At 54.5% G+C, this 27,977-nt stretch overlaps 1 protein-coding gene across 1 annotated transcript; it reads right to left on the reverse strand.

Moving 5' to 3' along the window:
* Positions 1-3,278: 3,278 nt before the first annotated feature.
* Positions 3,279-27,758, reverse strand: LOC122743736 (cytochrome P450 26B1). The gene is made up of 6 exons (XM_043988866.1): positions 27,268-27,758; positions 22,027-22,251; positions 8,524-8,799; positions 7,792-7,947; positions 7,037-7,318; positions 3,279-6,684 (listed from the first exon to the last, which is right to left on the reverse strand). The coding sequence occupies exons 1-6, from the start codon at positions 27,469-27,471 to the stop codon at positions 6,292-6,294; spliced, it is 1,536 nt and encodes a 511-aa protein (XP_043844801.1). The 5' UTR covers positions 27,472-27,758; the 3' UTR covers positions 3,279-6,291.
* Positions 27,759-27,977: the final 219 nt, after the last annotated feature.

A 27,977-nucleotide genomic window follows, 5' to 3' on the forward strand; every position in this document is an offset into this window, starting at 1 on the left:
AGGGGACACAAATAGAGTCATTTGTTATTCTGTTGCCAAGCTTTTGTACATAAGTATAAACATACGTGTGTGTTTTTATAATAAGCTGTTCAGCAGAAGGTCATGGCTTCTGGTATAGTTCTCTCTTCCCTGTTCTTTTGTGTGTCTTGAAATGGTTGTGATTGTTGAAGTCACAATAAAAAAGAAAATGTAACTTTAACAAAAAAAGAACCACTGGCTTGGTAGTAAAAGCCATTCATTTTAGATATGAGAAAACGGAGGCCCTGAAAATGTATATGAATTACCAAAAGATCCCAGAATTAGTAAATTACAGAGGCTGGACTGAAATATACATTTTCAACTCCAACATTCTTTCAGCTGTACTGTGAGGCTGCAGGGACCATGCCCCAGGGAGCTCTTATTGTGATGGGGGTGACACAAGCCCAGCCCTTAGGGATGCCCTGGTCTATTGGGTGGTAGCAGCCCCTGCCTTTTAGGAGGGGCTGCTCTGATGGGGAAGCACAGGCGCTGCCCTCAGGGAGCACCTAGCCTGGGGCAGTTCTGCCATACACAATCCATCTAAAGTTCTGGACACACTTTTTGTTTGTTTGGTTGGTTTTTGGCAGGGCAATGAAGGTTAAGTGACTTGCCCAGGGTCACACAGCTAGTAAGTGTCAAGTGTCTGAGGCCAGATTTGAACTCAGGTTCTCCTGAATCCAGGGCCGGTGCTCTATCCACTGTGCCACCTAGCTGCCCCCTTGGACACACTTTTTAAAAAATGTTCTCTGTCAGGTATCCCCACTGGGACTCTGTGCTGCCTTCATTCTCCAAAACTCTTTCCCAGATTAGGGAAAAAAGAGGCATTCTCTTGTGGCATAAGGAGTGGGAAACTGAGGTCTGGTGTGAGCAGGACCATGGCCCAATGCTGATTCTGGAAGCCAGGTAGCTTGCCTCGGAATTGTCTCTGCCCTTCCCCTCAGGCCGTTGACAGAAAGGTGACACAGCCCAGAGAAAGTTCACAGCTGGGTGGGGAGCAGGCAAAGAAAATTCCAGATTTCCACAGGAACCTCAGGAGAAGGGAAAAAACTTACTAAGGGGAATGTGTGTGTGTGTGTATGTATGTGTGTGTGCGTGCACATGTGTGAGAGTGTCAGTGTGTGTGTGTGTTTTCTTTCCAAAGTGCAAATAAACCTCTCTTCTGTGGTATGGCCCATGGCACCAGAGAGGAAGGAGGACTGTGGGTCCCGGACCTGACCCCCACCTCTGGCTCTGGGGGAGGGGGGCACCTAGCAAAAGGAATGTTGGCTCTTACCCTGGTCACACGGGTCGGAAACCCAGTCGGGATTCCTCTCTCCCACAAGGGTGGGATCCTGCGTCAGCCTACCCTCCATGGGGGGTCAGGGGGGACTCCAGTCCCCGTAATTAGATAGCAAACGGTCGGCTGGTCAAGGGCAAACACTGAGGTTGTTTGTCCTGGGTCTCAGGGAGGTGGTTTGGATGGAAATCAGGGACCGCCACCTTTTCCAAAACAGGGCCAGGGCTCACTGGCCTGGCTGCCCAGGGTGGCCAAGAAGGAGGCCAGGGATGGGTCTGGGGAAGGAGATAGAACCAGGGTGAGGGTACCCTGAGTGCAGAGGGGCATGGCCTGTGGTGCTTGTGGCTGCCCTGGGGGTCTACTCTGCATGAATGTTCCAGAGCCTCTTGGGTTCTGCCTTTTCCTCTCTAGCCCATAACCTCATATCTCATATAATACTTTCTCTTGTGTATTTCATAAACCAGGAGACAGAAGACATGGGTTCAAATCCCACATCTGATGCTTACTACCCACGTGATCCTGGTTTCTTCATCAGAAATAGAAGGGCTCCCTTCCGCCCTCAACACCTCACTCCCGGACAATACCTTCCCTGCTCCATGTCTCTCCAAGGAATGGCAACTCTATCACCCTCCTGCACCCTTGGCCCAAGGAAGTTCCCCTAGGAGAAGCTTAGCTGAGATTCTGCCCTGAACCATCCCTAGAGTGAGGAGTAATAGATCCATGTGACATTGGAAAGGACTTAGGGAAGACATAGGAAGACCTTCCTAGGCATATCATGGGCTGGTGTCAAAGGCTCTACATCTTGGCCCCAATCCCACTTTTGCTATTTGCTCCCGTGTCAACCTAGACTTCCCCTCTCTGGGCCTCAGTTTGTTCTTCTGTAAAATTAGTTAGACTTGTTGATCTCTAAAGGCCTTTCCAGTTTTAAATGCTCTGAACCCCTGAAATGAACTCACCCCCCCATCCCCCCACCCCACCTGGGAGGGTGCCCTGCCCTCCTAGGGTCCAATTCTTAGAACCCCTCATTCCCACCAAGCACTACCTACCGCCATTCCCAATACTCATGGCTGTCAGTGTTTCCTTCCCTCTCCAAATTTCTTTTGGGATTTTGGTATTGACCTATCTGCGTCTGTATAGTATCCCTGCCAGAGAAATCTAATCCCCTTGAGGGCAGGGACTGTCTTCTTCATGTGTTTGTATCTCTGACAGCCAGAACAATGCCTGGCACCTCGCTGTCACTTCATGAAGCAAGCCTTCCTGGCTCTAGAAGAAAAGAGAAGGGTCTGGACAAAACCAGAACTAGGAATCCCTGCTCCTGGGGCTATGGGCACAGAATGGGTCTGCAATGAGTGGCATGTAACGTGACCTTGAATCGACTCCTCAAGACAAATTCAGTCGATCAGGTGGGAAAGGTGCTGGGGCACACAACCCTATGGGAAGAGAGATCCCAGGATATCAGGAAGCCATGTTGGAGGGGAGAGGGGGAGGACACACCCAGGCACGTTCTGCCAGAGCAGAGAAAGGACTCACCGGAGATCCAGCTGCCAGGGAAGTCAGCCCTGTTACAGAGCTTCCTGGGTTTTTTTGTTTGTTTGTTTGTTTTAGTGAGGCAACTGGGGTTAAGTGACTTGCCCAGGGTCACGCAGCTAGTAAGTGTTAAGTGTCTGAGGCCAGATTCGAACTCAGGTACTCCTGACTTCAGGGCCGGTGCTCTATCCACTGCACTACCTAGCTGCCCCTGAGCTTCCTGTTTTAACTAAACATTGTTGCTAACTAGGACCTTAGCTCATTTGTTGCTACGATGCTGAGGAGTCTCTCCATTGCTGGCGCCCCCTACATGATGGTGTCCTGAGACAAATTCCTAGTTACTTCACCCTGGTTCTAGCTCCACAGGCAGGCAGAAGGATGGCAAAGGTATATTCCTTCCACCTCATTCCCAGGGGGCTTTGGAAAGAAAAGGTAAAATCCAAAAAAGAGAAAGAAATCCAGGCAGAGTCCCCTCTTTTTATTAAGGAAGTCTATAAAATAGCCACATGGATTATGTTTGAGATCACAAATCGCACAACATTCATTTTTAATATGCCACACGAAATATTATATACATATTAAAAACCACACAACAGAGAACACACTCACACACAGCACCAGCTCCATAACAGACAATGACAAAAAAATGCAAAAACACAAGTGCGCTCTTTGCTCAATATTTAAAAAAAACGACCGAGATAAAAACATATTAATATTTTTGAACCACGTTTACAATAATGGGGCAGGGGGGTCATATTTTACTAAATAACAAATATTTAACAGCAAAAAAACCCTTTATACTAAATATCTATTTTGAATTATAACAAAAATAGTACTTATAATAGTTTATAAAGACAGACAAAAAAACAAATTATAACATTTCTGCAACCAAAAAAAATTGTTTTTTGTGTATAAAATAACATTATAGCAAATAGGGCAGGGTTGGGATGGTGTGGGGGGCTGCCACCACCAGGGCCCCAACATCAAAAGTGCTTCATTCTGCAAACTCACTGCAGGTGTGGCCTTATGTGTGTATGTGTGTGAGTGGGACTTCACTCCACCGAGTTGTATTAGTTAGGGTGACCCCATCTAAAGAGCCCCCATCTAAATTTAGTGCTAAGACACACACACACACACACACACACACACATGGAGATACACGTGTATACACACGCCTGGGCATACAACAGAACTCATAACAGATGGATGCTTCTGACCTAAAACAAACCAGCCCATCAACCCAAGTGCCTTGGGTCCGCCATTTTTTTCCTTAGCTTTCTGTCTAGGTGCCTTAGGGATGTCTTCCTTCTTTCCTTCCTGGCTTCTCCCTGTATCTGCACCAGACCCCTGGTTCCTGCCCAGTTATCCTCCTAGCCCTGTACCTACCAATCCCCTCGAAGAATCCTTCACCCCTTTTTCAGAAGCTCCTGAAAGATAGAGGTGCACCCAAGAGTCCTGGCTGATTTGCATCATGTTACCCAGAATGCCATCCTTCAAGATGACCCTGCCCTAGGGCTCTAAGAGTTTGAACCCATTGTTTATGGAGCTGTTAGAGAATGGGGATGGGGTGGAAATGAGCTGGGCAATGTAGAGGTTGGGGATGGAAGGAGAAGCTCAGTGAACAACTCCCTCCTGTTTGGCCATCCTTTCTTCCCCATCCCAACTCAGAAGGGAGATTTCCTAGTGGGGGAACCTCACCCACAGGTAAGTGGGAGGGACCTTGGTAGCAGGCCCACCATCTCCTCATCTTCAGATGCAGAGAAAGAGGGAAAACTCCATCCTGCCAGTGGGTGCCCCAAAGCCCCATATAGTAACTATTTCTTAGAGCTCCCTTTCATCTTTGCCTTTAATAGTAGGGAGACTCCAGCAGGAAGGCTTCAAGTCAGATTCAAAGAAAAGGGGGTTTGAGTGTGTCTCCCCTTCCTCTGCTTTCCCCTCCTGGAGCTGAGGCTAACGGGCCAGTGGCATCAAGGAAAGATGAACAAGGGGGGGCGGCAATCTGGGGAACCCAGCAGGGAAGAAGAGACAGGGTAGAAAGAGAGAGCCTCAGCTTCCTCTCTCAAGGAAGTGGCCCTGTCTCCAGCCCCACTGCTCTGAATCCACTCACCCACCCACCCAGAGAGAGTACTAGGTGGACTTAGGTCAGAGCACAAGGTCAAAGCGGCCTTCAGGTACTCAGAGGGCTAGCATTTCTGGAAGAAGGTCACTTCCCTGCCTCTGCATGACATATACTCCATCCGCAGCAAGAAGGACTAGGGTTAGACCAGCAGAAGAAGGCTCCAACCTAGGGAAGGGGGTCAGAAAGCAGATTGGGGCACCAGGGTTTGGGGGAGATCACTGTTTCCTCCTCTTCCCTCGCAGGAAATGGTTAAGAATAGGGCAATGGTTGGGAGGCAGGGGCAGTGGAGGGGAGAGCTGACCTCTCCAGTCCTGCAAATTCTAGGCTTCCAGGGGACCAATTAATAAATACAGGGGCATGGGATGGGAGGGGGTTATCAGGTCAAGTGCTCTCAGTGGCAGGGCATGGGCATGGGCATGGGGAAGGGAGTCTGGCTCAAGGCTGACAGATGGGGAGAGTGAAGCTGAGTGTGCTCACCCTGGGCTTCCAAGGTAGATGCTGGCAGGGGCAGGGGCAGGGGCAGGCAGGGGAGGGGTGGGGGGAGGGAGAGAGTAAGAGTAGCAGCAACAGGTGACTTCAAATGTCCAAACTGGCAGTGAGAGTCTTTAATGGGACTCACTGCCACTTTGGCTCCCCACCCCCAGGCCATCACCCAGAATGCCTTGCTGCAGGATAACCCCCAAGCCTGGGAAGATTCTGAGGGGTTCAAGGCCTGGTCTGAACAGTGGCAAGAGGTGGGGGTAGAGCAGGACTTGTTTTTTGAGAGTTGGGGTTTGAGGGATGGGAAATAAGCTAAGTGGGTAACTCCCTTCCCTGCGCTCTAGACTCCTCCTCACCCCAACCCAAAGGAGAATAGAAATAAAATGGGGCATGGGGTGAGGGGGAAGGGAGGAGGGCAGGGAACAATGTGAAACAACAACATCAAAAAAACACTGTTAACACCACACGTTTAACACTGTAAAGGGCATGCGGGTCACCAGCAGATCACGGCCTGCTTGGTGCTGGCGCAGCACCAAGCATTTCTACCCCATGCAGGGAGGAATGAGGGGCTGGGGGAGACTAGGAAAAGAGGAAGGGAGTCAGAGAAGGAAAACCAACCCCTTGCTCCCAACCCCATATTGTGGGGATGACCCTTCCGGCATTGAACAGAGGGCGTGGGCCACCAAAGGAAAGGAGAGAAAAGCTGTTGGGTCCTCTCTCCTCCCGCCTCAGCCTTTGCTCTTTGCTTCTAGGGTCCCCCCACACTGACACAGGTTTCCTTGTTACCCTCATTCCTTTACCGGTTCTCCCCCCACCCAAGCCATGCGGAGGCTGAGGTCGGGTGGGGGGAGGCCATCGCTGGGGAGCCCCGTTAGACGGCGGCCCCCAGCATGGCCTCGGTCTCAGTGAGGATCTTGTTCTGGTTGGAGTCCAGGCCGAAGAACTTGACGCTGAGACCATCCACAGGGTGGAGGACGGGGACCAGGGTGATGCGCGGGAATGTCCGGCTGGCCAGCTCGAAGCGGCTGGTGCTGGCCAGCTCCACCGCCAGCACCTTCAGGAAGAGCTTAGCCAGGTGTTTGCCCAGGCACGTCCGGACGCCACCGCCGAAGGGGAGGTAGTGGAAGCGGCCGTCCTTGTCCTCGCTCCGGGCCTGGCTGAAGCGCTCAGGGTCAAACACATCGACATCCTTGAAGACGGGCGCTGTGTCGTGCGTGTCCCGGATGCTGTACATCACACTCCAGCCCTTGGGTATCTGGAAGCCCTGCAGAGGGATGAGAGGGGGGAGGCCACTGAGGATGGATCTGGAAGGGGCGTGGGCAGGGCAGCCAGCAGAGATGCTTAGAAACGGACCACAGGCTGCCAGGCCAGTCTGGAGCTGAGGCCAGGGAAGGCAAGGTCACAAGGCTCATAAGGGACAGAGCAGGGCTTTGGCTCCAGCTGCTCTGAGTCCAGACTCCAAGCAGGCTCTCCCCAGGAGACAGGAGATGGACTGTTTCTCCCCATCAGCCCTGGGGTGGGGAGCCTCCCTGAGGGCAGGTCTGTGTCTCCCCATCAGGCCCAGGGCCCTCTCGGGACAGGTCTCCCTGCTCTCGCCCCTGAGCACCCACACTCACGTCCAGCTCAAAAGTCTGCAGCACAGTGCGGTAGCCACCAGAGATGGGAGTGAAGAGACGCATGACCTCCTTGATGACGCAGTCCAGGTAACGCAGGCCGATGAGGGTGTCCAGTCTCAGGGCACCCTCGCACACGCAGCCGTTGTGCAGGATGCCATTAGCCCGCAGCTCTTCCCTCAGTTTCTCCAGCACATTGGGGTGCTTCAGCAGCTGCATGATCAGGGAGGTACTAGCACTGGCCGTGGTGGCATAGGCTGCAAAGATCAGCTCCAAGGTGCCATCCTGCAGTGGGCATGGAGGGCACAGTCAGGGCAAGGACCCGCTGAGTGGGCGCTGCCCAGAACCCCCTCTTCCGGTCCCAGGGAGGATCGAAGGCTCTTTGGCTGCCCTCAAGACATCTTTGGGGAAGGGGGCAGAGGACCCTGGCACCCAGAAGTCTCTCGCCCAAACTGTTCTCTTCCTGCCTTGTGCTGCAAGTCACTTGAACCTCCCCAGAGTCTCAATTTTCTTCTCTGTAAGACCTGCCTCAGACAATTCCTAGCTGCATGACCCTGGGAAGCCGCTCTGAGCCTCAATTCCCTCATCTACAAACATTAACGTCTCCCTACCCCGCTGTGGCATGAAGTGAGCCTAGTGTCTCCAAGAGCACGGCCCTTCTGCTTGCTGAGCCTCAGTTTCCCCCGCTGCTAGATGAGAAGCCTGGGATCGGTCTGAGCCCCCCCCCCCCTCCGCCTTGCAGGCAGGGCTGTGCCTACCTTCAGCTCTTGCATGGTCATCTCCTTCCCGTGCTCCTTGCTACTCTCAATGAGGATGTCTAGGGCATCCGAGTAATCCTTGCCTTGTGTGCTCTGCAGCTTCTCCCGAATCGCCTTCTCCAGCCCCTTCTGCAGGGTGTGCCGGGCTTGGATGCCCTACAAGGAAAGGGCAGCCTTCAGGAACATGGGCAGCACCAGGGGTGAGAAGGGAGCCCCAAGCTCCCACAGTCGTCCCCAGACAAGGTCGTGGGAAGGCAGCAAGAGAGACAGGGCAATGACACCAGCAGCCAAGGAAGGGCCTTGGAGCTGGGGGAACACCCATCCTCTCTATGCCAAGCCTCAGCCTACCAGGACTCCCCTTCCCAGCTTTCTCAGGAGATCCAGGCACACACCTTCCTCATAAGAGCCTCAAATTCTCCAGATTTCTCTCCCTCAGAGATGCCCCAAAGACCCTCGACTTCCAACCCCAACCCACTCCATTATTTCAGGCTCCTTCTCTGTCCTCTGCATGTCCCAGACAGGTATGCCCCGTAACTGTCTTTGAGTATAAGGCCCCTCTGTGGGGAGGGGTCTTCCTTCCCAGACCAGGGCGTTTGTCATCCCTCCAATGAGTTATTCTGAAAGGGCACCAACAGTCCTGTCCATCAGACAGTGGGGACCCTGCTCACTCCTCCCTTCCCCGCTGGCCTCAATGCCCTGAGAAGGTACTCAGGATCCAGAGGCTGGACTCACCCGACGGTAGCCACTGAAGGGAAGGTCAACAGGCAGGGAGAAGACATTCTCTACAAACTGCTGGTAGACCTCGAAGAGGTGGGTGAGGTCCTCCTCCGGGATGCTGAAGCCCAGGAGGACTCGGATGGCCATGCGGAAGGTGAGTTTCTGGGCCTCCTGGTAGACATTGATGGCCTCGGGGTTGCTGCTCCAGGCCCTCAGGGTGTCTTGGATAACCAGCTGGATTTTGGGGAGATAGGTCTCCAAGGCTTCGTGGCTGAAGATTTTGGAGAAGACCTAGAGAAGAGGAGAGATCCGGAGCCTTCACCATTTGGCAGCTCCTTCCTACCTTTCTAGCCTTCTTAGACTTTACTCCCTGCTCTACGCTGCCCCCCCCCCATCTCCTACTTCTGGGCCTCCAAGATGCAGCCATAAGGTTGACAAACCCCATTAGATTGTAAGTTCCTTGAGGGCAGGGCCTGTCTTTTTGTCTTTTTTTGGTATCCCCAGTACTTAGTGGTGCCTGGTACACAGTAGGTGCTTAATAAGTGCTTATTGAATTGAATGAAAAATGGGTGTGGGAGGGGGGCTCCTTGGGGACCCCAGCTCAGCCACTTACTACCTGTGTGACCTTAGGCAAGTACTTCAACCACTTTGTGCCTCAGTTTCCTTGTTCATAAAATGAAAAGGGGCTGGACTAGTTGACATCTAAGTTTCCTTCCAACTCCAAGACACAGAGGGATGAACAAAATGACCTCCAACCCAAAGTGCTCTCTAATCCAATCCAAAAGGTGTTGCCAAACCCTAGACAAGATGCCTTTCTAATCCCTTCTGTCTTTCCCAACTGCTCTTGGCAATGGACAGACTCCCTGTTTCCACCTCCCCTCCCCTCTTCCCTTCTGATTGGCTCCCCAAGGTCCCCCCACCCCAGCCCCCTCTTTCCCCCCTTCAGCTCCCCACACATTTTTTTTCAGGCAGCCTGTCGCCCGCCCATGGTGTGTAAGAGATGAGAGGGGCTGTTTGTTTATTTGTAGATGCCTAGCCCAGCCCGGCTTATGTCCCACCAATCTCCCACTCTGTGCTCCCCACCCCCGCCAGCAGGAGGGGGGTAGGGGATGAAACAAGCTGGTGGAAGGAGGGACAAGGTAAGGAGGTCAGCTGGAGAGGCAGGCTGGGAGAGGTGGGCCAGGGCCAAGGAAGGGGGAAAATATCTCTCCTGGGGCCCTGCTGCCCCCAGAACTCCAACCGCACGCATGCACGGGGGCTGGTGCCCAAGCAGCCCCCCCAAACATAACAAGCTCACAAACTGTAAATTTGAGAATTTCCCCTGCAGTCAGCTGGAGGAGGAGAAGGTAACATTTTCCTGGCCGGAGCCGTGCATGGCTAATGGCCGGGACGTGGGCCCAGAGGGTTTGCTGAAGTAACAGCCGTGGCCCTTCCATGGCCCGGCCAGGCCTCACAATAGCACTTTCATACCGAAATCCCTGGTGGCTGCGGAGGTGGGAGGGAGGGAGGGGAGGAAGGGGTGGGGAGAGAGATGGCCCAGCACAGGCTGAGGGGAGGCGGGTGTTAGGGGTCTGCTCCCACTGGGGACAGGAAGCAGGGAAGTGGCCTTCGATGGCAGACAGGGACAGGGAGAGGTCATCTTGAGCAACCCCTGCCTCCAAGCAGCTAACTTGCCCCAGTGTCTCTCCCTCCCCTGCCCCCCCTTCCCCCACCACGTGCTCACCCCAGGAGGAGGAGGATTTCATAGCTGGCCTCAGTAACTCATTCCAGAGATGAATGAAGTCAGGCAGATAGAGAGATCTCCCTCTGTCTACCCTTAATCTTTCCTGTCTCGGGGTCCAGAGGAGACAGGTCTCCCTCCAGATGCTGGGTTTCTTTTTAACCCCCTTGAAGTCTAAGGAAACAAGGGCAGGGCTGGGATTGGAACCCAGGTCCTCTGACTCTCTTTTCACTTTGGAAGAGATGAATTCTTATACTATTGATAAGAGCACTGACCTAGAGTGCTATTGGTGTCACTGGGAAAAGATGAATAACTAAGAGAACTGCCAATAAGGGCACCTGGTCTGGCACTGGAGGTAGGGGATAGGTCACTAGAGATAGAAGGGGTGGGCCAAGGCTGAGAAGGCTGGAGGGAGCTACCTGGGAGGTAAGAGAAGAAGGAGAAATAGGGGGACCTTGGGAGCGGGGGAGGAGTTTGTCTGCATGACCAGAAGCTAGATATCCCACTCTCCAGCCCCAAGAGAAGGGTTCAGATAGGTGCAGCCTCCTTCCCTCCACCCATCGTGGGAAAGCACCCACCACAGTAGTGTGGCCCATGATCCTTTGTGGATAGAAGTGGGCCCACCAAGCCCCACCTCCCAGGCGGCTGCTGAGACTGATTCCCATCTTTACCCACGATCGTCCAAAAAATGGTTCTAGGGCTGCCGTTCCTGTCCCCACCAGCTACCCCCAGCCTCCAGGATGCTGAACACTACCATGAGCCCCCAGCAGACCTCAGCGTAGGGCTCCATATGCCCGGCCAGTTTCCCATGCTCAGATCTCGAGAGCTGGGGGCAGTAGGGATCGGACAGCGAGCGACTGGCAAAATCACTGTCTCTAAGATCAGAAGTCCCAAGTTCAAATCTGACTTTTTTAACTTACTGCCTGTGGGACTAAGGACTTGGCCTTGGCCACCTCTGAGGTTCCTTGTGGATCTAGGATCCTGTGAGCCCGATAGCAGCCCGGCTACTTCACCACTGGGCCTCAGTTTCTTCCTCTGGAAAATGGGGCTGGGAATAATGGCTCTTTCTACTGCCCAGGGTTGGTATGAAGAGAGGACTATAGAAATGTGAGCTAGTACCCTAAGAACTGCTGCTTCTGTTATTCCTCCTCAATAGCATAGTTCAAAACAGGGTGGGCTCAACCTCCCTGAAGGGAGGAACGGTCTCTTTTTGACCTTAGCCCAGTGCAAAGCTCATGAGAAATCCCTACCAAGGTCCAGAGCCTCAGGCTACCAGCAGGGAGCGGAGCTGAGAGAGAGCCCAGGTCTCCCGGCCTCTGGGTCATGACATCAGCTCCCCAAACTGTCCAGGAAGAGCCCTGGACTCCAGTTTGGAGGTTCTAGGGGGCTGGTCCATGAGGCAGCCTGGCAAGGCCCCGGGGGATATCAGGGAGAACTTCACAGGATTACCTGCTGCCCCAGCAGAGTTCTGGGGACAGGGGGAATCACTGTCTCATTCTCCCACCCTGAAAAGTATGATCTCTTTGCCCCTGCTTGGTTTTTCTCCTCCCCAGCCCCACCCCCTCCCAAATGCCGCTTCACCATAGTGAGGAGCAGATGGATCTCCCTCTCCAAGGAAGAAGGGCCCAGAAAGAAAGCACCAGGAACATCAGAGCATAGAAATCCCCCGGCCCGCGGCCCGGCGGGGCTCTATCAGTGCAGGGGCCCTAGGGTAGGAGTCTGTCCCTTCGGCAGCGACTGGGGGGCAGGATAATCATTGGCCTGAGCCTTGAAAGGGCTCAGGCCCTTGTAAGGTGAGGGGTACTATATACTGCTGCCTTCTGGGGAAGGCTGGAGGGGGCGGGCAGGCAAGGGTCAGAGGCTGACAGAAACAGAGACAGAGACACAAAGAGAGAAAGGCAGAGAGAGACAGAGACACAAAGAGAGATGGAGACAGAACACTGAGACACAGAGAGCCCATCTTAGGACCAGGTAGGAGACAAGAGGCATGGGTTCTAATCCAAGCCCTGCTACTAACTGACTGTGTGACCTTGGGCAAGTCACTGCCCCTCCGTGGGCTTCCACGTCCTCCTCCATCAAACCTCCCACCTCCAAAGCTCAGACTCGGTGACCTCTGTGTGTTTATGGCACCGAGCTGACGTTGCTACTTCTGGATCAGCTGAAGCCAAGGCTATATGGGAGCCTCCTAACCCTTGGAGATCTCCAGGACTCCCTGCCCAGGGCTAACCAACCTCAACATTTCTTAGAACCATCAATGGCTCAGAAAGGCCCAGCCCTTCTTGAAAAGAACCACACCCAAGGGAGGTCTGGTCTGAACCCAAGGCCTGGGTTTTTGGCAATCGGCAGCCTCAGTCTGAATCAGCCACCCTGGGGTCAGCAGCTGGGCAAACCTCAGAAGGAGCCCGACCCGCCTGCCCCTTCTCCTGTGGGATTCCTAAGGATGACTGGTGCCCACGTCCCTGGTCATGCCTAATGTTTTCCGCCCCTACCTCCCAGCATCCCTCTTTCCCTCTGAGCTTCCCCTGAGTCCCCCCTGCCCTGTATCCCAAAAAGCACTTCAAATGCTGAGCAAAGGAGACCGAGAATGAGCCCATACCCTGGGCAAGGGTAGTGGGAGGACACAGAGTGAGACCTTGGCAAGAGTCTGGGTCCTGGTGGGGGGTCCTGGTGGCTTCCACAAGGCTGGATGAAGGCTGAAGGGAAGAGGACAGTCAGGAATGCCAGGTCCCATCCGGCAGAATCCCAACTCAGTCCTCAGAGGACCTGAGTTCAAATCCCAGTTCTGCTCGTGACAACTCTGTATGCCCACGGATAAATCACTTCCTCTTTCTGGGGTGGAGGGAGATGAGCTTAATTGTAGCCTATAGGATCATAGACTTTGAGCTCATAGGCTTAGAGGCCAGAGTTCAGTGTTCTTATTACATGAGGAAAGTGATGAACAGAAATGGCAAACAAATAGACCAAGGTCACACAGCTAATAAGAGTCCTAGGTGGCAGGTAGGTGGAGCAGTAGATAAAGCACCTGCCCTGGATTCAGGAGGACCTGAGTTCAAATCCAGCTTTAGACACTTGACACTAGCTGTGTGACCCTGGGCAAGTCACTTAACCCTCATTGCCCCTCAAAAAAAATGCTGAATGTTCCTGGGAGACAGTGAGGCAATAAGTCTGAGGTGGGATTTAAAGAAAGGACCTAGCCCAACATGTGACCCTGGAAAAATCCTGAGCATTCTGTCTGTCTCTCTTTTTCTGTCTCTCTCTTTCTGTCTCTCTCTTTCTGTCTCTCTCTTTCTCCCTCTCTGTCTCTGTCTCTGTGTCTGTGTCTCTCTCTGTCTCTCTCTCTCTGGTTCTCTGTCTCTGTCTGTCTTTCTCTCTGTGTCTCTGTCTCTGTCTCTCTGTCTCTCTGTGTCTGTCTCTCTCTGTCTCCGTCTCTGTCTCTCTCTGCCTCTCTCTCTCTGTGTCTGTATCTGTGTCTGTCTCTGTCTCTGTGTCTGTCTCTGTCTCTCTGGCTCTTTCTCTCTCTGGCTCTTTCTGTCTGTCTGTCTATCTGTGTCTGTCTGTCTATCTGTCTCTCTCTTTTATTTCCTTCCTTTACCTCATTTTTCCTACCCACACAGTGGGCATCAGGGAGCACATCCTCACTGTCTCCCAGGAACATTCAGCATTCCCATTCTGTGACTGTTTGAAGGCACCCAAGCTGGCTTAGAACCCGAAGGGAGCTGACCTTGGAGCTCAGCTAACCCAAGCCCTTCACTGGCCCTTGGGGAAAGAATCAATATGGCCGCAGTCAGTCCTTTATAAGTGCCTGAAGGACAGAGACCACGTCTCAGCATCTCCAATGCTGAAGAGCTGGAAGGGGCCCCAGGCCACTCACTTCCTCTTGGAACTGTTCCCCCAGGACAGGGAAATCTGACTGACTGTATATGAAGACAGGAAACCCCAAGGTCAGAGAGAGACAGCGATTTACCTAAGGTTACACAGCACAGGGGAATGGCTGAGCCAGGACCAGAGGATCCCAGCTCTCGAACCCAAATCCCTTGTTTTGCAGATGTGAGAAGTGACTTACCCAGTGGCACCCAGTGGGTAAGTGTCTGAGCCAGGATTTGAACCCAGCTCCTCTGACCTGGCAGAGCCTGTTGGATGGCGGGCCAGGAATGCTCTTGAGGATTGACTCTTAGAAGAAGCCCTGCTCTGGCAGTGGGTGATGCCCACCTTCATTCTGTTGGCTTTGTAAGCCCAGGTGCATTGTCTCTGGAAATCTCACTCAGGCTCTGAGCCCAACTCTGAAGCCTTGGCCAGGTCATTTCCCCTCTGAAGTAAGGGCTGTTGGCAGCACCAGGGGACTCAGCTTAAAGGCCTGTTTGACACTTCCTGGGTGACCTCTACCCCACCCCCCCACCCCAGGCCTTAGTTCCTCATATATAAAATGAGGGGGCTGGAGTCGATGGAATGCAAAGCCCCCCATCTCTGGAGTAGGGGTCCTAGGGCCTGACCATCTAAGGACAGAGGAAGACCACCAGACTCAGGCCTGGAAAGAGTCAGAGAGCTAGAGCAGGACCGAGTCCAATGCCCCCACTTCACAGAGAGGCAAACTGAGGCAGAGAGAGGAAGAGTTAGGCAAGACAGCCCCCGTAGCATGGAGCAGAGTCAGTGTCTGAACACCTGTGTCCCTGTCTCCCTGGCCCCTGTCTCCCAAATCTGGGGAGCCCAGGGCTCAGGCCATGGCTGGTAGGTAAAGGCAGAGATGACTCATCCTCCTTCCCCAGAGTGAGGCACTCCTCCCCTCTCTAGGTGTAATGGGTAAGCTCTTCCTTCTCTCCAAAGGAGGGGAGTTTCCCAAGGTCAAGGCTGTCCAGAGGCATCAACAAAAACACCAGCCTGCCAGCCTTGGGCTGATCACACTCCAAGGCTTAAGTCTGAGGGGAGGGCCCCGAGCCTCCCCCTCTCCCAGACACAGCCTCCCGGGCACCCAGCTCTGTCTCCCCTCCCCCGCCTCCATCTCCCCAGGTGACCTTCAGTGCCTGCCTATCTCCAGGCCCCAATCACTTGTGGGCAGCCAACCCTCCCTCTGGCCCACCTCTTGCCTGACAAACTAGCAACTTTGTGGGCGAAGGACACCAACTCCACTGGCAAAACAAAGGGGCTGTTACTGTATCTATTAGTGGGACTGAGGGGAGAGTCAGCTGACCCTGGACCTCTGCTGGAACACCCTCCCTCCTTCAGAGACAGCCCCTCCCGGCCCCAAAGGTGACAGGGCCTGGCACATGAAGCACCAGGCCGCAGAAGCCAAAGCCACTGGGCCAGTGACTTGCTCAGAGGTAGGAATCTGCATCCTCTGACTCCAGAGTCCTAATTCTTCTCACCATATCAACCTGCCTCGTTTTGTTCTTCATCTCCTCGAAAATATTATTAAATCTAAGGAAGAGAGCAGGTATCATCTCCAGGCTCAGATCAGGGGCTTTCTAGGAGCAAGGCCCATGACTTCTTCCTGTATATCTTCCCATAATCCCCTGGTCCCCAGGCCTACTTGGGTAATTGGACAGTTATGACTGAGTACAGCTCCTCCTTTCCACCAGAGTCTGTATCCTCAGAAGCATCTTACAAAAAGCCTTATTCTGTGAATTAGGGGTCAGGACGGGCGACCAACCAAGAAAATGGAGCTCTCTTAAAGAGAGAAGCGGAAGCCCACAAAAGCAATGGGAGGTGTCCAAAGATGTCCAGGAAAGCTGAGCCGAGGTCTCCAGTGACATGGGAGGGAGGATGGTCCAGGGGAAGAAGCCCTAACTCAGCCAAAGAAGACAGATCCTGCTCCTGACACCCCTGGGATCCCAGTACTTCCTCCCCCTCCTCTCCCCTTCCCCTCAAGCTCTCCTGGGATAGGACAAGGAAAAGATGGGGGGGGGGAAGAGGATGGGAAGGCAGAAGAGGGAAGAAAGGAGGGCAGACAGGGAAGGAGAAGGACAAGGAGGAAGAGGCAGATTTGGTCAGAAGCCGGGGGTGGGGGGAGCGTGTGGAGTCTGGGGATGCTTGAATCAGGGTCCCCTAATCAGAGCTAGAACTGGAAGTCCATGGTCACGTGGTCAGGCCAAGCGCAGCGCTCCCCGACCCACCCAACCACTACCACTACCAAGATAGCACCTGCTTCATGACCTGACTACAAGCCTGGGGGCCCTGGACTTTTGAAAAATAGTTGCAATCACTGTATTTCAAAAGAATCGGTCTCCTCTATAATCTCATGCATTTTATTTCTTGCATTTAAAGGCATTCTTTTGAGAAGGGGTCCAGAGGTGTCACCAGAATGCCAAATGGATCCAGGACTGAGGAAAAGATAAGAATCTGTTTTGGAAGGTTGCTTGAGGCAACCAAGAAGTTAAATGACTTGCCCAGGGTCATACAGCCAGTACCCATTATGGGCAAGACTGAACCTCGGGTCTTCCTGACTCTGTGGACAGCTCCCTACCCTGTAGGACACTTGACCTTGCCTGGATTAGAGGCAGCTGGTGATGCAGTAAGTAGAACCGAAGACCTGAATTCAAATGTGGCCAGTAGTAGACGCTTACTAACTTGTGAGGCTGAGTGAGTGACTTCATCTATTTGCCTCAGCTTCCTTATATATAAAATGGGAATAATAATAGCACCTGCCTCCCAGCGTTGATGTGAGAATCAAATGAGAACAGATTTGTTAAAAAGCACTTAGTGCAGTACCCGGCACACAGCAGGCATCATATAAATGCTTATTTCCTTTTCTTCCCCCTCGGCTGACCTGATCCATCCCTTGGCCTATCAGAAGCATCTCCCAGTTCCCTCTCCTCCCTGCTGACAGGATCCTCAGTCTCCCCGCTCCCTCTCCCAACCCCTGCCCACGAGAGCCAGAGAGCCATCCCCTTCCCAACTCTGCAGACTTGTGGGCGGCTCAGTACAATTTCCATTCAGGACTCTCACTATCAACACAGCCTATACTGGTCTCAGGACCACCAGGACAGCTGAAGGGCAAACACCTGGAGAGCAGTGGAGACTAAGAATAGCCCGGGAAACATCTGGCCAGACCTCCCGGGGCTGGGAGCTCAGGCTGGTACCAATGGAAAGAGTGACTCTCTTAGAGTAAGGCCTCACCACACCCTGCCAGGAACTCCCCAAACCCAGCCCTGAGCCCGACCCCCACCACCAAGGGGCAGCCACAAAATGACTTCAAAGCCTGGCCACCGATGGAGCCCTAACCTTGGCCTCAGTGACTTAAGCCTGGCCATGGGCCATCCAGTGTCAGTAGGGATTCCTTTCCTCTAGGGTTGGCCTCAGTGACAACTCAAGTCTCTCCTCACTCCCCAATTCGATGATTCTAACCCCCATCCCACCAGCCCTTCCATTCACAAGATGTGTAGTTCATAGAGATCATGGATTTCAAGCCAGAAGAGACCTCAGAGGTTGTCTGGCCAAGCCTCTTCATTTACTGATACGGAAAGAGAGGCCCACAGTGAAGTGACTTGTCCAAGGTCACACAGATAAGTGGAAGTACCAGGATTCCAGCGCAGGCTCTTTCCACTGGACCAGTCAGCAAGTTGGGCACACCTCACTGCTGAGACTTTAGAGTCTGCATCCTGCTGGCTGGGCAGCTAGGTGGCGCAAAAGATAGATCAAAGGAGTTGGAGTCCAGAAGACTTGAGCTCAAATCCAGCCTCAGACACTTACTAGCTGGGCAAGTCACTTCTTCCTGTTTACCTCAGTTTCCTCATCTGTAAAACGAGCTGGAGAAGGAAATGGCAAACCACTCCAGGATCTCTGCCAAGAAAACCCCAAATAGGGTCATGGAGAGTTGGACTGAATGACAACAACTTTCTGGCTGGATTCCTGAAGCCCACATACCTACACTGAGACCAGCACAGAAACCTTTACAGGTGTGTTCTGTCCAAGGAGACTCCTTATAGGCAAGTCCACCTTTTCCCAGCATCCTTCAAGGCTCCCATCAAACTCTACGTCGTGAGAGAGGAAGGGACAGGGCATACCAGCCTTCCAGATATCTCCTTCCTCAAAACTCAGACCACACATGTGGTCTGCATCCTTCATCCCATCCTAACGAGAGACAAGAGTGCATTTCTCCTGGGTGTGTTTTTAGCTCCCCAACCACCCTGGAAACTCCTAGAGAAAAGGCCCACCACTCACTTTTCTGTATTCCTTCTCTTCCAGCAAGGCTTCCCTGCGGAAGCAAGGATGGACAGGCATTCTGTTCTAGGGGAGCATCCCAAAGGTTCCCCAAGGAATTCTTCACGCCGCCAGCTTCCTAAGTACTGCTGGATGAGCAGGTTTCAGGAACTGGACGATGGCCCAAAGTCCACCCTCTCCAGGAAGTTGTCCCTGATTTCCTGTGGGGTCCCTCCCTTCTCCTTCAATACTTTATTTGAATCTCTTGGGCCCCTCAGTCAGCAGTCTAGTGCATCACTTGGGTATCTATGCTGGGTCTTCTTATTTAGAGGCCTGAACTTGGACAAATAACTTCCACTCCCTCATCCATAAAACAAGGGGGCTGACCTCAGGAGCCCCCTCCAGCTCTGGACTTAGCGGCCCATGAATTACACATTCTTACAACTGGCTTTAAGTTGGAAAACACAAAACCCAAAGACCCAACATAATTTGCTGACAAAAGCAACAGTTTCAAGTTGCATTCAAATCCTAATAACTTAAAAATAAAAATAAAGATGCATTGCTGTCTATTTGAACGTAACAGGTGTTATTAAAAATTCAATATTAAGTGCCCCAAAAAGGATTATACATCCTTGTCCTATCCTGTGCTAGCTCTGATGTGTGTGTGTGTGTGTGTGTGTGTGTGTGTGTGTGTGTGTTTGAGCGCACCCAAGTGCTCACTCCTAGCAGCATATAGGCTCCCTGTGGGCAGACACTGCCACGTTAAGAAGAGCCTGAGGTTTGGGGCAGCTAGGTGGCACAGTGGATAGAGCACCAGCCCTGGAGTCAAGAGTACCTGAGTTCAAATCCAGCCTCAGACACTTAACACTTACTAGCTGTGTGACCCTGGGCAAGTCACTTAACCCCAATGGCCTCACTTTAAAAAAAAAGAAGAAGAAGAAGAAGAAGAGCCTGAGGTTTGGTAGTCTTAGGCAAATGCTTCTGCCCACAGCAGAGCACTCCCCCTGGACACCTGCATAATAAGGTTGTTTCTAGACAAGGCTTTAAGGTTTGCAGGCCTTTACAAACATGGTTTCTTTGGTTCCTCACAAAACTTCTATGAGATACTGATCGTTATTATTCCCATTTTCTAAATGAGCAAACTGAGGCTCACAGTCATCAAATGATTCCAGGTCCCTCGGGTGGTATGAGGCAGAAAAGTGGGTTTGGACCTCAGGTCCTCTGGCTCCAAAGGTATGACGCTTCCGGGATCTTAGAAAGGGGTTTCCCCCTATGTCCAGCACAGTGCTCAGCGGGGGAAAGGAAACAAGCATTTATTAAGTGCCTACTATGCGCCAGGCACTATGCTAAAGTTGAAGATACGAAGAAAGGCAAAAGACAGTCTGATTGGGGGAGGGGGGGCAGAACAGGCAAAACAACTATGGACAAACAAGGTATATCCCGAATAAAGTGGAGTTAATCAACAGAGGAAAGGCATTAACAATCCCGGGAGGGGGGGGTAAGGAAGGGCCCCCCCCCCCTCTCCTCTGACTCGGGGAATCCGGTATTTGTCCATGGGAATATCGCGTCTGTCCATGTATCCCTATCTCGCTAGTGTATCTACATGGCTCGTGGTCTCCCTCCCCACGCTCCCGCCCCCTCCCCCCCAAGGGGAAGTGCCTTGATTCTGTATCTTCTTTGTATTCTCAGCACTTGACACATAGTAGCCTCTTAATAAATGTTTGCCGACTGATGGAAACGCAACGCTCCCGGGCAGCGGTGGAAAGAAAGCAAAGGTCAAAAACGAACATTTAAAACCCAAATCGCTGGTAGCTCCTTGGGTGGGACGTGAGCTCTCGGGAGTGAGGACTGACCGTGTGGCTTTGCGTTTGTTTCTGCCTACAGCGCCCAGTACAAGGCCTAGGACGTGATTGGCTCTCAACAAGGGTTTGTCGGATTGAATTGAGTAGAGCTCAATTCATAACAACGGCCCACACGCTTTCACACTCTCAGTTCTTAAGGACCTCCAAGGACAGCTACTTCAACTCCCTCATTTTGCAGATGAAGAGAATGAGTCCCGGAGAGAAAAATTGGGAGGGGACATCGGTCCCTTTGGTCTCTTCCAGCTGGAGACCTATGAGCCCGTTTGAAGGAGAAGGCTGCCCCAAACGCCCCCTCGCCCCTGCCGGTCCCCGCCTCCCTCCAGCCTCTGCACGTCAGATAGAAGGCACTTTTTCCCCCTGCTGCCTGTCCCTAGTTTGGGTGAGGACCCAGTAAACCCCGGACTTGGAAGGTGGAGGTGGGAAGTGGGAAGTGCCCAGCCGTCTGTCTCCCTGGCAGCTTTGAGAAAGGAAGCTGGGGGCGGCGCTCAGGGCTCAGCTTTGGGGTTACTGCAGTTCAAACAGCACGTGCCACGGGGCGGACCCCGGGGAGTCGCTGAGGCGGCTGCGGAGGCAGCGGGAAGGAGGCGGGAGAGCGTGGCAGGGCGGGCTGGGGAACTCCGGGCTCAAAAATCCTTCTCTACTTTCCCTTCCAGGTTAGGGCCCCGGGGCCGGCCAGGAATGAGGGGGGGGTGAGGGCTGCTCCCCCACATCCCACTAGCGGCCACCTTTCTCTGCGTCCCAGTTCTGTTCCTGGCTCCGAGGATCCGGGCCCGGAAGGGTCCAAATCCCCTGCTCGCACCCCCCTCCCCAGTCACACACAACCGCACCAGCCCAGCATCGCCCCTTTAAATTCCTCAATGGAACCTCAGGAGGGAATACAGCGTTTTGAGTTTGGGATCCTCGGAACTTCCGAGTCGGGTCTCAAGGTTCGGACCCCGAATGTTAAAGCAGGACAACTGCCACGCGCTTGCCCCCCCACCCCCGCCCTCCCGCTGCCCCCACCTCCCCAGCGCCTAGCGCGAGAATCGAAAGCGCCAAAGACAGCCCCACCGGCGGCGGTGGAGGTCCCCAGGCGCTCCAGCTCCTTTCCGTGGAGGTAGTGACAGGTTGGGGGAGGGGATGGGGAAGGCCAGAGGTCCCACGGACCGCCATGGGGCAGGAGGAGGGAGAGAACAGGCTCCACGCAGCTCCGGCTGGGAATGGGGGTGGGGCGGGGACAAGGGGGTGGTGTGTTCCTGTCACCGGAGCGCGATCAGGCAGAGTGAGGGCTCTAGGGAAAGGGGGGGCGCGGGTTGCCACCCCAGCCAGACTGCCTGCTGGGTACAGAGAAGGGAGGACCCGAACCTGGGCGGAGCAGGTAAGGAGAGGGCAAAGGAACCGACGCGGTCTGAAGGGGGAGGGGGCTCCGCCCAAAGAATCCAGGTTTTTGGAGCTGGGGGAGTGTGGAGAGTGAGTGCCTCGTCTGTAATCATAACAGCCACGTATATAGATAGCGCCTCTGCACTCTGGCGCTGGACAGGGCCCATCTCATGCGAACCTTTCTTTTTGCAAGAGGGGAAACTGAGGCCCAGAGAGACGTTGATTTGCCCAAGGTAGCACGAAGCAGAGGAGGGATACAAATTAATTTCCCTTTCCACCCTCCCCCGGATACAGGCAGATCAGCCTTCCATCTGGATGGCTCGTTGGAGGAGGAGTGAATGGGGCGTGGAAAGTAAAAGGAGTCTGGAAAACTGAAAATGAAAGCGAGGTAACAGACAATCAAGCTTGCCCACCGGGAAGGCCAAGGCCGGCCAAGAGCCTTACCTTCCTCTTGTTGCGGTGGACGTCGCCGATGGAGTTGGCCACCGTGTTGGGGCCCAGGAGCATGCGCGTGCTCCGCGGCCACTCGGTGCTCACCAGGTGGTGCTCGCCCATGAGGATCTTGCGCACGTTTTCCGCGCCCGTCACTCGGATCAGCGGCCGCCCCAACAAGTGGGTCTTAAATACGTTGCCATATTTCTCCCTCCGGGACGACTGGAAGCAGGAGCCCTGGGGTGGGTGGGCCGAGGAGGAGCAACAGAGAGAGACAGGCAGCAGGTCATTTCCAGGTCAATCAGCGAAACTTTTTTTTTAAGTGAATGTAGCGGGGTAGTATAATGTACCTAGAGAGGGAAGGCATCTTGGAGACCGTCTTGTCCAACCCATCCAAGTTCCCCAAATATTTTTCATGCCCCATCTCATTTGATTTGATTCTCCGATCCTTGGGTGCTATTAATTTTACAGATGAGGAAACTGAGGCTGGGGGAGGGGTAAGTGACGACCACGAGAAGTAGCTACTAAATGTCTGAGACGGGATTTGAACTCGAGTCGTCCTGACTCCAAGGCCATCCTGGACGGTGTGTCTTGGGAGGGGTGGGGGGTAGAGAGATTCCACTGACCCTTCCCCCTTTCTGGCCTTCAGGGACAAGGGATCCGCTGGATCTCCAATAGAACTGCTTTCGGCCCTTCGGCCCTCCCCTGCCTTCTCTGCTCTCTATCCCTGACGACTTATTTTATTTTTTTTTCAAACACCAACTGGAAAAGACATCATAATCTCCGTGGTAATAAGTGGAGACGCGCAGCCCGTTGGCACCAAGTCGGATAATATTTTCTCTGCACCCCCCCCCCTTCCCTGGCCCCTGGCTTTTAACAGCGGCTCTCAAAACTGTATGGGCGAAGTGAGGAGCCGCGAGCCCCAGCGGGACCCCGGGTGGCCCCGCCCCGCCCGAAGCCCTGCCCCACCCCCCCATTCCCGGCCCGACCCAACCCGCCTCATCCACTCTTAGAATAAATCTTTCCAGGCTCCTGTCCACGGGCTGGCGAATCCCCGCCGGATGGCCAATGGCCAGCGCCTATTTATAGCCGCGCAGGTCCCCTCCCCCCGGGGCGGCCGCTCAGGAGTGGGACAGGGAGGGGGTGCGGGAGGCGGGGGGAGATGGGGATTTCTGTGCTTGGCAAATATAAATATATACATGTATATGTATACACACATTATATATAATTTTAATTTTTTTCTCAGTATTTTAATATGATGTCATCCGCCGTCTTGCCGGCGCATTCTGGAGGGCGGCAGGGCTTCGGGGTGGTGTATGGCCACTGAAATAATAAATAAATTTATTTCAGAACATAACCGTAATAGAAAAGTGTGTTCCCTGCCGCCCTGGGGCTCCGGGGCCGCCGCCGGGCGGGATTCCCAGGCGGATCCGAAGCGAATCGGGTCGGGGCGGACCGTGGAGCCCCTGCTGGGGGACCGAGCCGAAAAGGGGAGGAGGGGGCTGAAGAGGGGGTGGAGCGGGGCCGGGTCGCCGCGGAAGCCAGACACAGAAGTGGTTTTGTCGGCTGTGGGTTAATTAGGGGGCGATTACGCGGCCAGGCGGGGCGGAGCGGGGCGGGGTAGGGGGCTAGCGAGCAGGTAACTCGATCCCAGCCGTCTGGGCCCGGGATAGGGGGGTGGCGGGCAGTAAATTGGGACGACCCCGACCGGGCTGCCAGGAGTTGGGGGGGGCGGGTTTGCTTCAGAATGACAGGAAACCCACCGAAATTTCCGAAGGGCGGGGGGGTTACGGGGGGGAGCAGAGTTCTCCTCTCCGTCTGACACTGGCCACTCTAGCTCCCCCTCCCCCACCCCGAATCTATTACCGCAGCCTGGTTACCGGAGGCAAATTACCTGTCTACCTTCCTCTGCCCCCTTCCTTCTCCCCCCCCCCCACAGAGGTGGTCGTGTTGGGGCTTAGGACGCCCCCACCCCCACCCAATGGCCCCAACGTGGGGGAGGGAGGAGGGAGGAGCCCAGGGTCTTTCCCCAAACCTTTAACGATGCTGAGGAACTCCCCGCCTCACCTCACCCCGCCCCCTCCTCACTCTTCTTTCTTTCATGGAAAAAAGAAGTCCGTCTGTCTGTCTGTGTATGTAAGACTGTTTCTCACACATACCCCCCCCACACACACACCCCTACACACACGCACGCACAAGTCTAGAACCCCGGCTCCAGCCCGGGCTGCAGCCTCCCTACCCAGCCAAGGCTTCTCAATCACTTTTCCACACGGTCTTCCGCAAGGGGCGAAGCGAGGCCGCGCCGCCGCGCTGGAGCCGTCTGGGGAGCGAGGGCGGGAGGGAAGAGGGAGCTGAGAGAGCTCCAGAGGCCCCGGTGCAGGCCACGGGCCCAGGAGAGGTTGGGGGGCCGAAGCTTCGGGGCCCCCTGGAGGTGGGGCTACGGGGATTGGCCCCCGCCCCTGCCGCCTCCAGCTGCTCCGCACAGCCTCCGGATCGCCTGGGTGGCGACTCGTTTCAGGGCTAACCTTTGATAAGAGGAAGAAACTGGATGGGGCGGGGGCACGGTGGGTTTTTAGGGGGCTCCCAGTTTTCTCCTAGCAGCAGAGTTGGCTGTGAGTTTCCTGAGGACGACACACACACACACACACACACACACACACACACACACACACACACACACACACACACACACACACACGGTCCTCCCTTCCCCCCCAACGTCCTCGCCTCTGATCTGCTTAACTATAATTAAAGTGCGCTTTTGGTGGCATTAATAAAGACTTATTTGTCCGCCGTTTCCACCGCCTGCCTCCACAAAGGGGACTTTCATCGGGGCGGCCACTCCAGCCGCGAGTCCAATTTATACAAAAATGTTGTATTTTTAGCCCGGGGCTCTGTTTAGATGGCGCTCAGTGGAAAGGGAGAGCCCTTGGAGGGACCCCCGTAAAAATCTGACAAATGGCCCCGAAAAGCATAAAGGTCCGATTCACCAGGGCGCCCGTTAACCCCTTGGGCGCCGTTGCCCCCTCCCCCTTCCTGGCTAGCACTTGGCCCGCAGGCGCCCCCTGCCCCCGCTCAGTTTGGAGGACTCCCCCCACCCCTGGGCAGGAGAGGGGGGCGGAGGGGGGACAGGAGCGTCTGAAGATGTGATTTGGAGGCAACAGCCCCGGCAGACCGCTGAGGGAGCCCGCCGCCGCGGCCTCTGTGGGTTCTGAAATTTTATTTCCTAACTTCGCGGCCAAAAAATCCCAGTCCGCCGCCGTTAACCCTTTCTGTGCAGCCCAGGTGGGGAGGGAGAGCGACTTCGAGGCTGCCGCGTCTCCCTGACTGTCTCGGGTGGATTAAATGTGCGCGGGATCGCGCACGCACGCACACACATACACACACACACGAGCACACACGCGCGCGCGCACACACACACACACACACACACACACACACACACACATCCCTCCTGCTGAAGGAATAGGGGAGACAAGCAGAGTGCCCCTCCCTCCGGAAGGACCCGAGGACAGGGTGAGAGTGGGCTAAGGGAGTGTAAAAAAAAAGCGCCCCCCCCCTCCGTCATTTGACTACCTGGAGAAATGGCCAAGACCAGCTATTCCAAGCCCCTTTTCCCCGTTTCTAACCACTCTTCTTTCCCAGGGCTTGAATAGCACCCCCTCCCCATTTTCCTCCAGCACCACAGGAAGAAATCTTACATGCTGGTTGGTTTCAGGTCAGTTTTCCTTCTGCATTTACACACACACACACACACACACACACTCCACACAACCATCCTTTTGACTCTTAAAGCTCCCACTCCCCACCCCACTAAAAGGGACAGCAAAGGGGCAGGGGGAACATCTCATTGCAATTAGTTATAGTCTAGCACTTAAGCAGGTTAATTCCGGTTAATCTCCGCAATACTTCGGGGTCCAGTTCTTGTCCCCACCCCCACCTCACCCCTACCCCCAGATACCAATAAGATCTTGGAGCTGAGAGATTTCTGAGTCCGAATCAGGAGCACACGCTGAGCTCCACAGACACAAACAGGGCAACAGTCCCTTCCTTCTCTGCTCAGGGCTTCCTGGGACAGCCCTAACTAACCTCGCAGCCCTCCTATTTCTTCTTAAAGATAAATAAACAGAGGAAACTTTTCCAAACAGGTAGCCGCGTGCCTCGGGCTTCCCCAGCATGTCACTTTTCCTTTCGTGGACGCAGACACACACACACACACACACACACACACACACACACACACACACACACCTCTCTCTCTCTCTCTCTCTCTCTCTCTCTCTCTCTCTCTCTCTCTCTCTCTCTCTCTCTCTCTCTCTCTCTCTCTCTCCCTCTCCCCCTCTCCCCCTCTCCCTCTCCCTCTCCCTCTCCCTCTCTCCCTCTCTTTCTCCCAGAATGAGAGTTTTACCTGGCCAAGCCGAGCCAGCTGCCAGGACCCGGCCCTCTCCTTAAAGAGACAAGTCCTCCTGGGTAGGCTGGCTCGAGTCTCCTCTCCCTCCTCTCTTACCCCCTCAGCGCCACTATCCCGGCTCGGCCCAGCCGAAGCTGCGGCGATGTGAGGACCAGAAAGCAGGCAAAGAAGCACAGAAGAGGCAGGTGGGTAGGGGAGAGCGACGTGCTCAGGCTAGGGGACTCCCCTTCGACAGCCAAACGCCCCATTCGCCCCACTGAAGAACCACATCTAGACTGCCATATACACACATCTCCCATCTATGAGGGTCCATCGTCCACACCTGCCTCAGTCCCGCGTATGGTTTTTGGAGCAGTTCAGGGATAAGCGGATTTAAGGTTCTAGAATGCTCCCTCACCCACAGCCAGGGAGACTCCCTTTCGCCCGGCACCAGGTCCCAGAGCCGCCCAGGCTAGCTCCCCGTAAGAGTCCCCATCGGTCAGTCTAACCTCCCGTCACGTTGGCAGAAGCTCGCCAAGTGAACATGCCCTTTTCCCCTTTCCCCCTAGCCTGGAGTCTGCAGGAGAGCCCCCCCCCCCCCCCGCCTTCAGCAGAACCTCCTTACCTCTAGCCACCCTCCCACCTGCACTGCCCTGTCAGCCTCGGACTCCTGCTCACCTTTCACGCCCCCCTGCATGCTCCTCCGTGCCCTCCTCCTAAGGAGCCTGAATCTCCCTCCCAATGCCCACAAGTCCAATCCTAAGCGCCCAGCCGTCCCCGAGGAGAGGCTGCGCTCGCTCGGGGCTGCGGCAGTGGGATGGGACCGGTCCGCACAGGAGGGGAGCCCGCGCGCGCGCCCTTACCTGGAGCAGCCAGTGACCCGTCTCGCCGATCAGGGGGAAGCCCATGGAGCCCTTAGGGATGGGCAGCTTGCAACTCTTGTCCCGGGTGGCTGCCCAGCGCAGCTGCCACAGCTGCTGGGACACGGCCAAGAGCAAAGTCACCGAGACCAGGCAGGCGGCGAAGGTGGCCAGAGCCGAGACCAGATCAAACCCCTCAAAGAGCATATTTTTGGTTGGTTCGCTGGCTGGCTCCAAGTGCTTGGGAGGGAGGGGAGAGAGGAGGGGAGGCGGTGGGGGAGGGGAGCAAAGGGAAAGGATGGAGCCGGAAACCGGGCTGCGGTGTGGGGTCCCCTGCTCGCTCCCCAGATGCAGAGAAGTCAGGGGGGTGGGACTGGGAGAAAGAGCCTGAAATCTCAGAGGGGGTCGAGAGGGGGAAAAACCTGCCTAAAAAAAGACCCGAGGCCACTCAAAGTGTAACTTTGTTTTGTGTTCCTTTATAGGGGGTGGGGGTCGGCTGAAGGGGCCGGGCCGGGGACTGGACTAAGGACAAAGCGCTCAAGTTCGCCGGCTCTCCCTCTCCAAGCACCACGCTTGGTGAACTTGGGAAAACTCGGGACGGCGGACCCCTCCCCTTCGCTGGTGGGGAAAGGCAAAAAATAAGATGAAACAAAAATGAAAAATTCAAGTGCAATCGATTCGTCCAGAGGATTTGTTTTTAATTCCAATTTCGG

This window comes from Dromiciops gliroides, chromosome 2, assembly GCF_019393635.1.
Source record: "Dromiciops gliroides isolate mDroGli1 chromosome 2, mDroGli1.pri, whole genome shotgun sequence".
Taxonomy (NCBI): domain Eukaryota; kingdom Metazoa; phylum Chordata; class Mammalia; order Microbiotheria; family Microbiotheriidae; genus Dromiciops; species Dromiciops gliroides.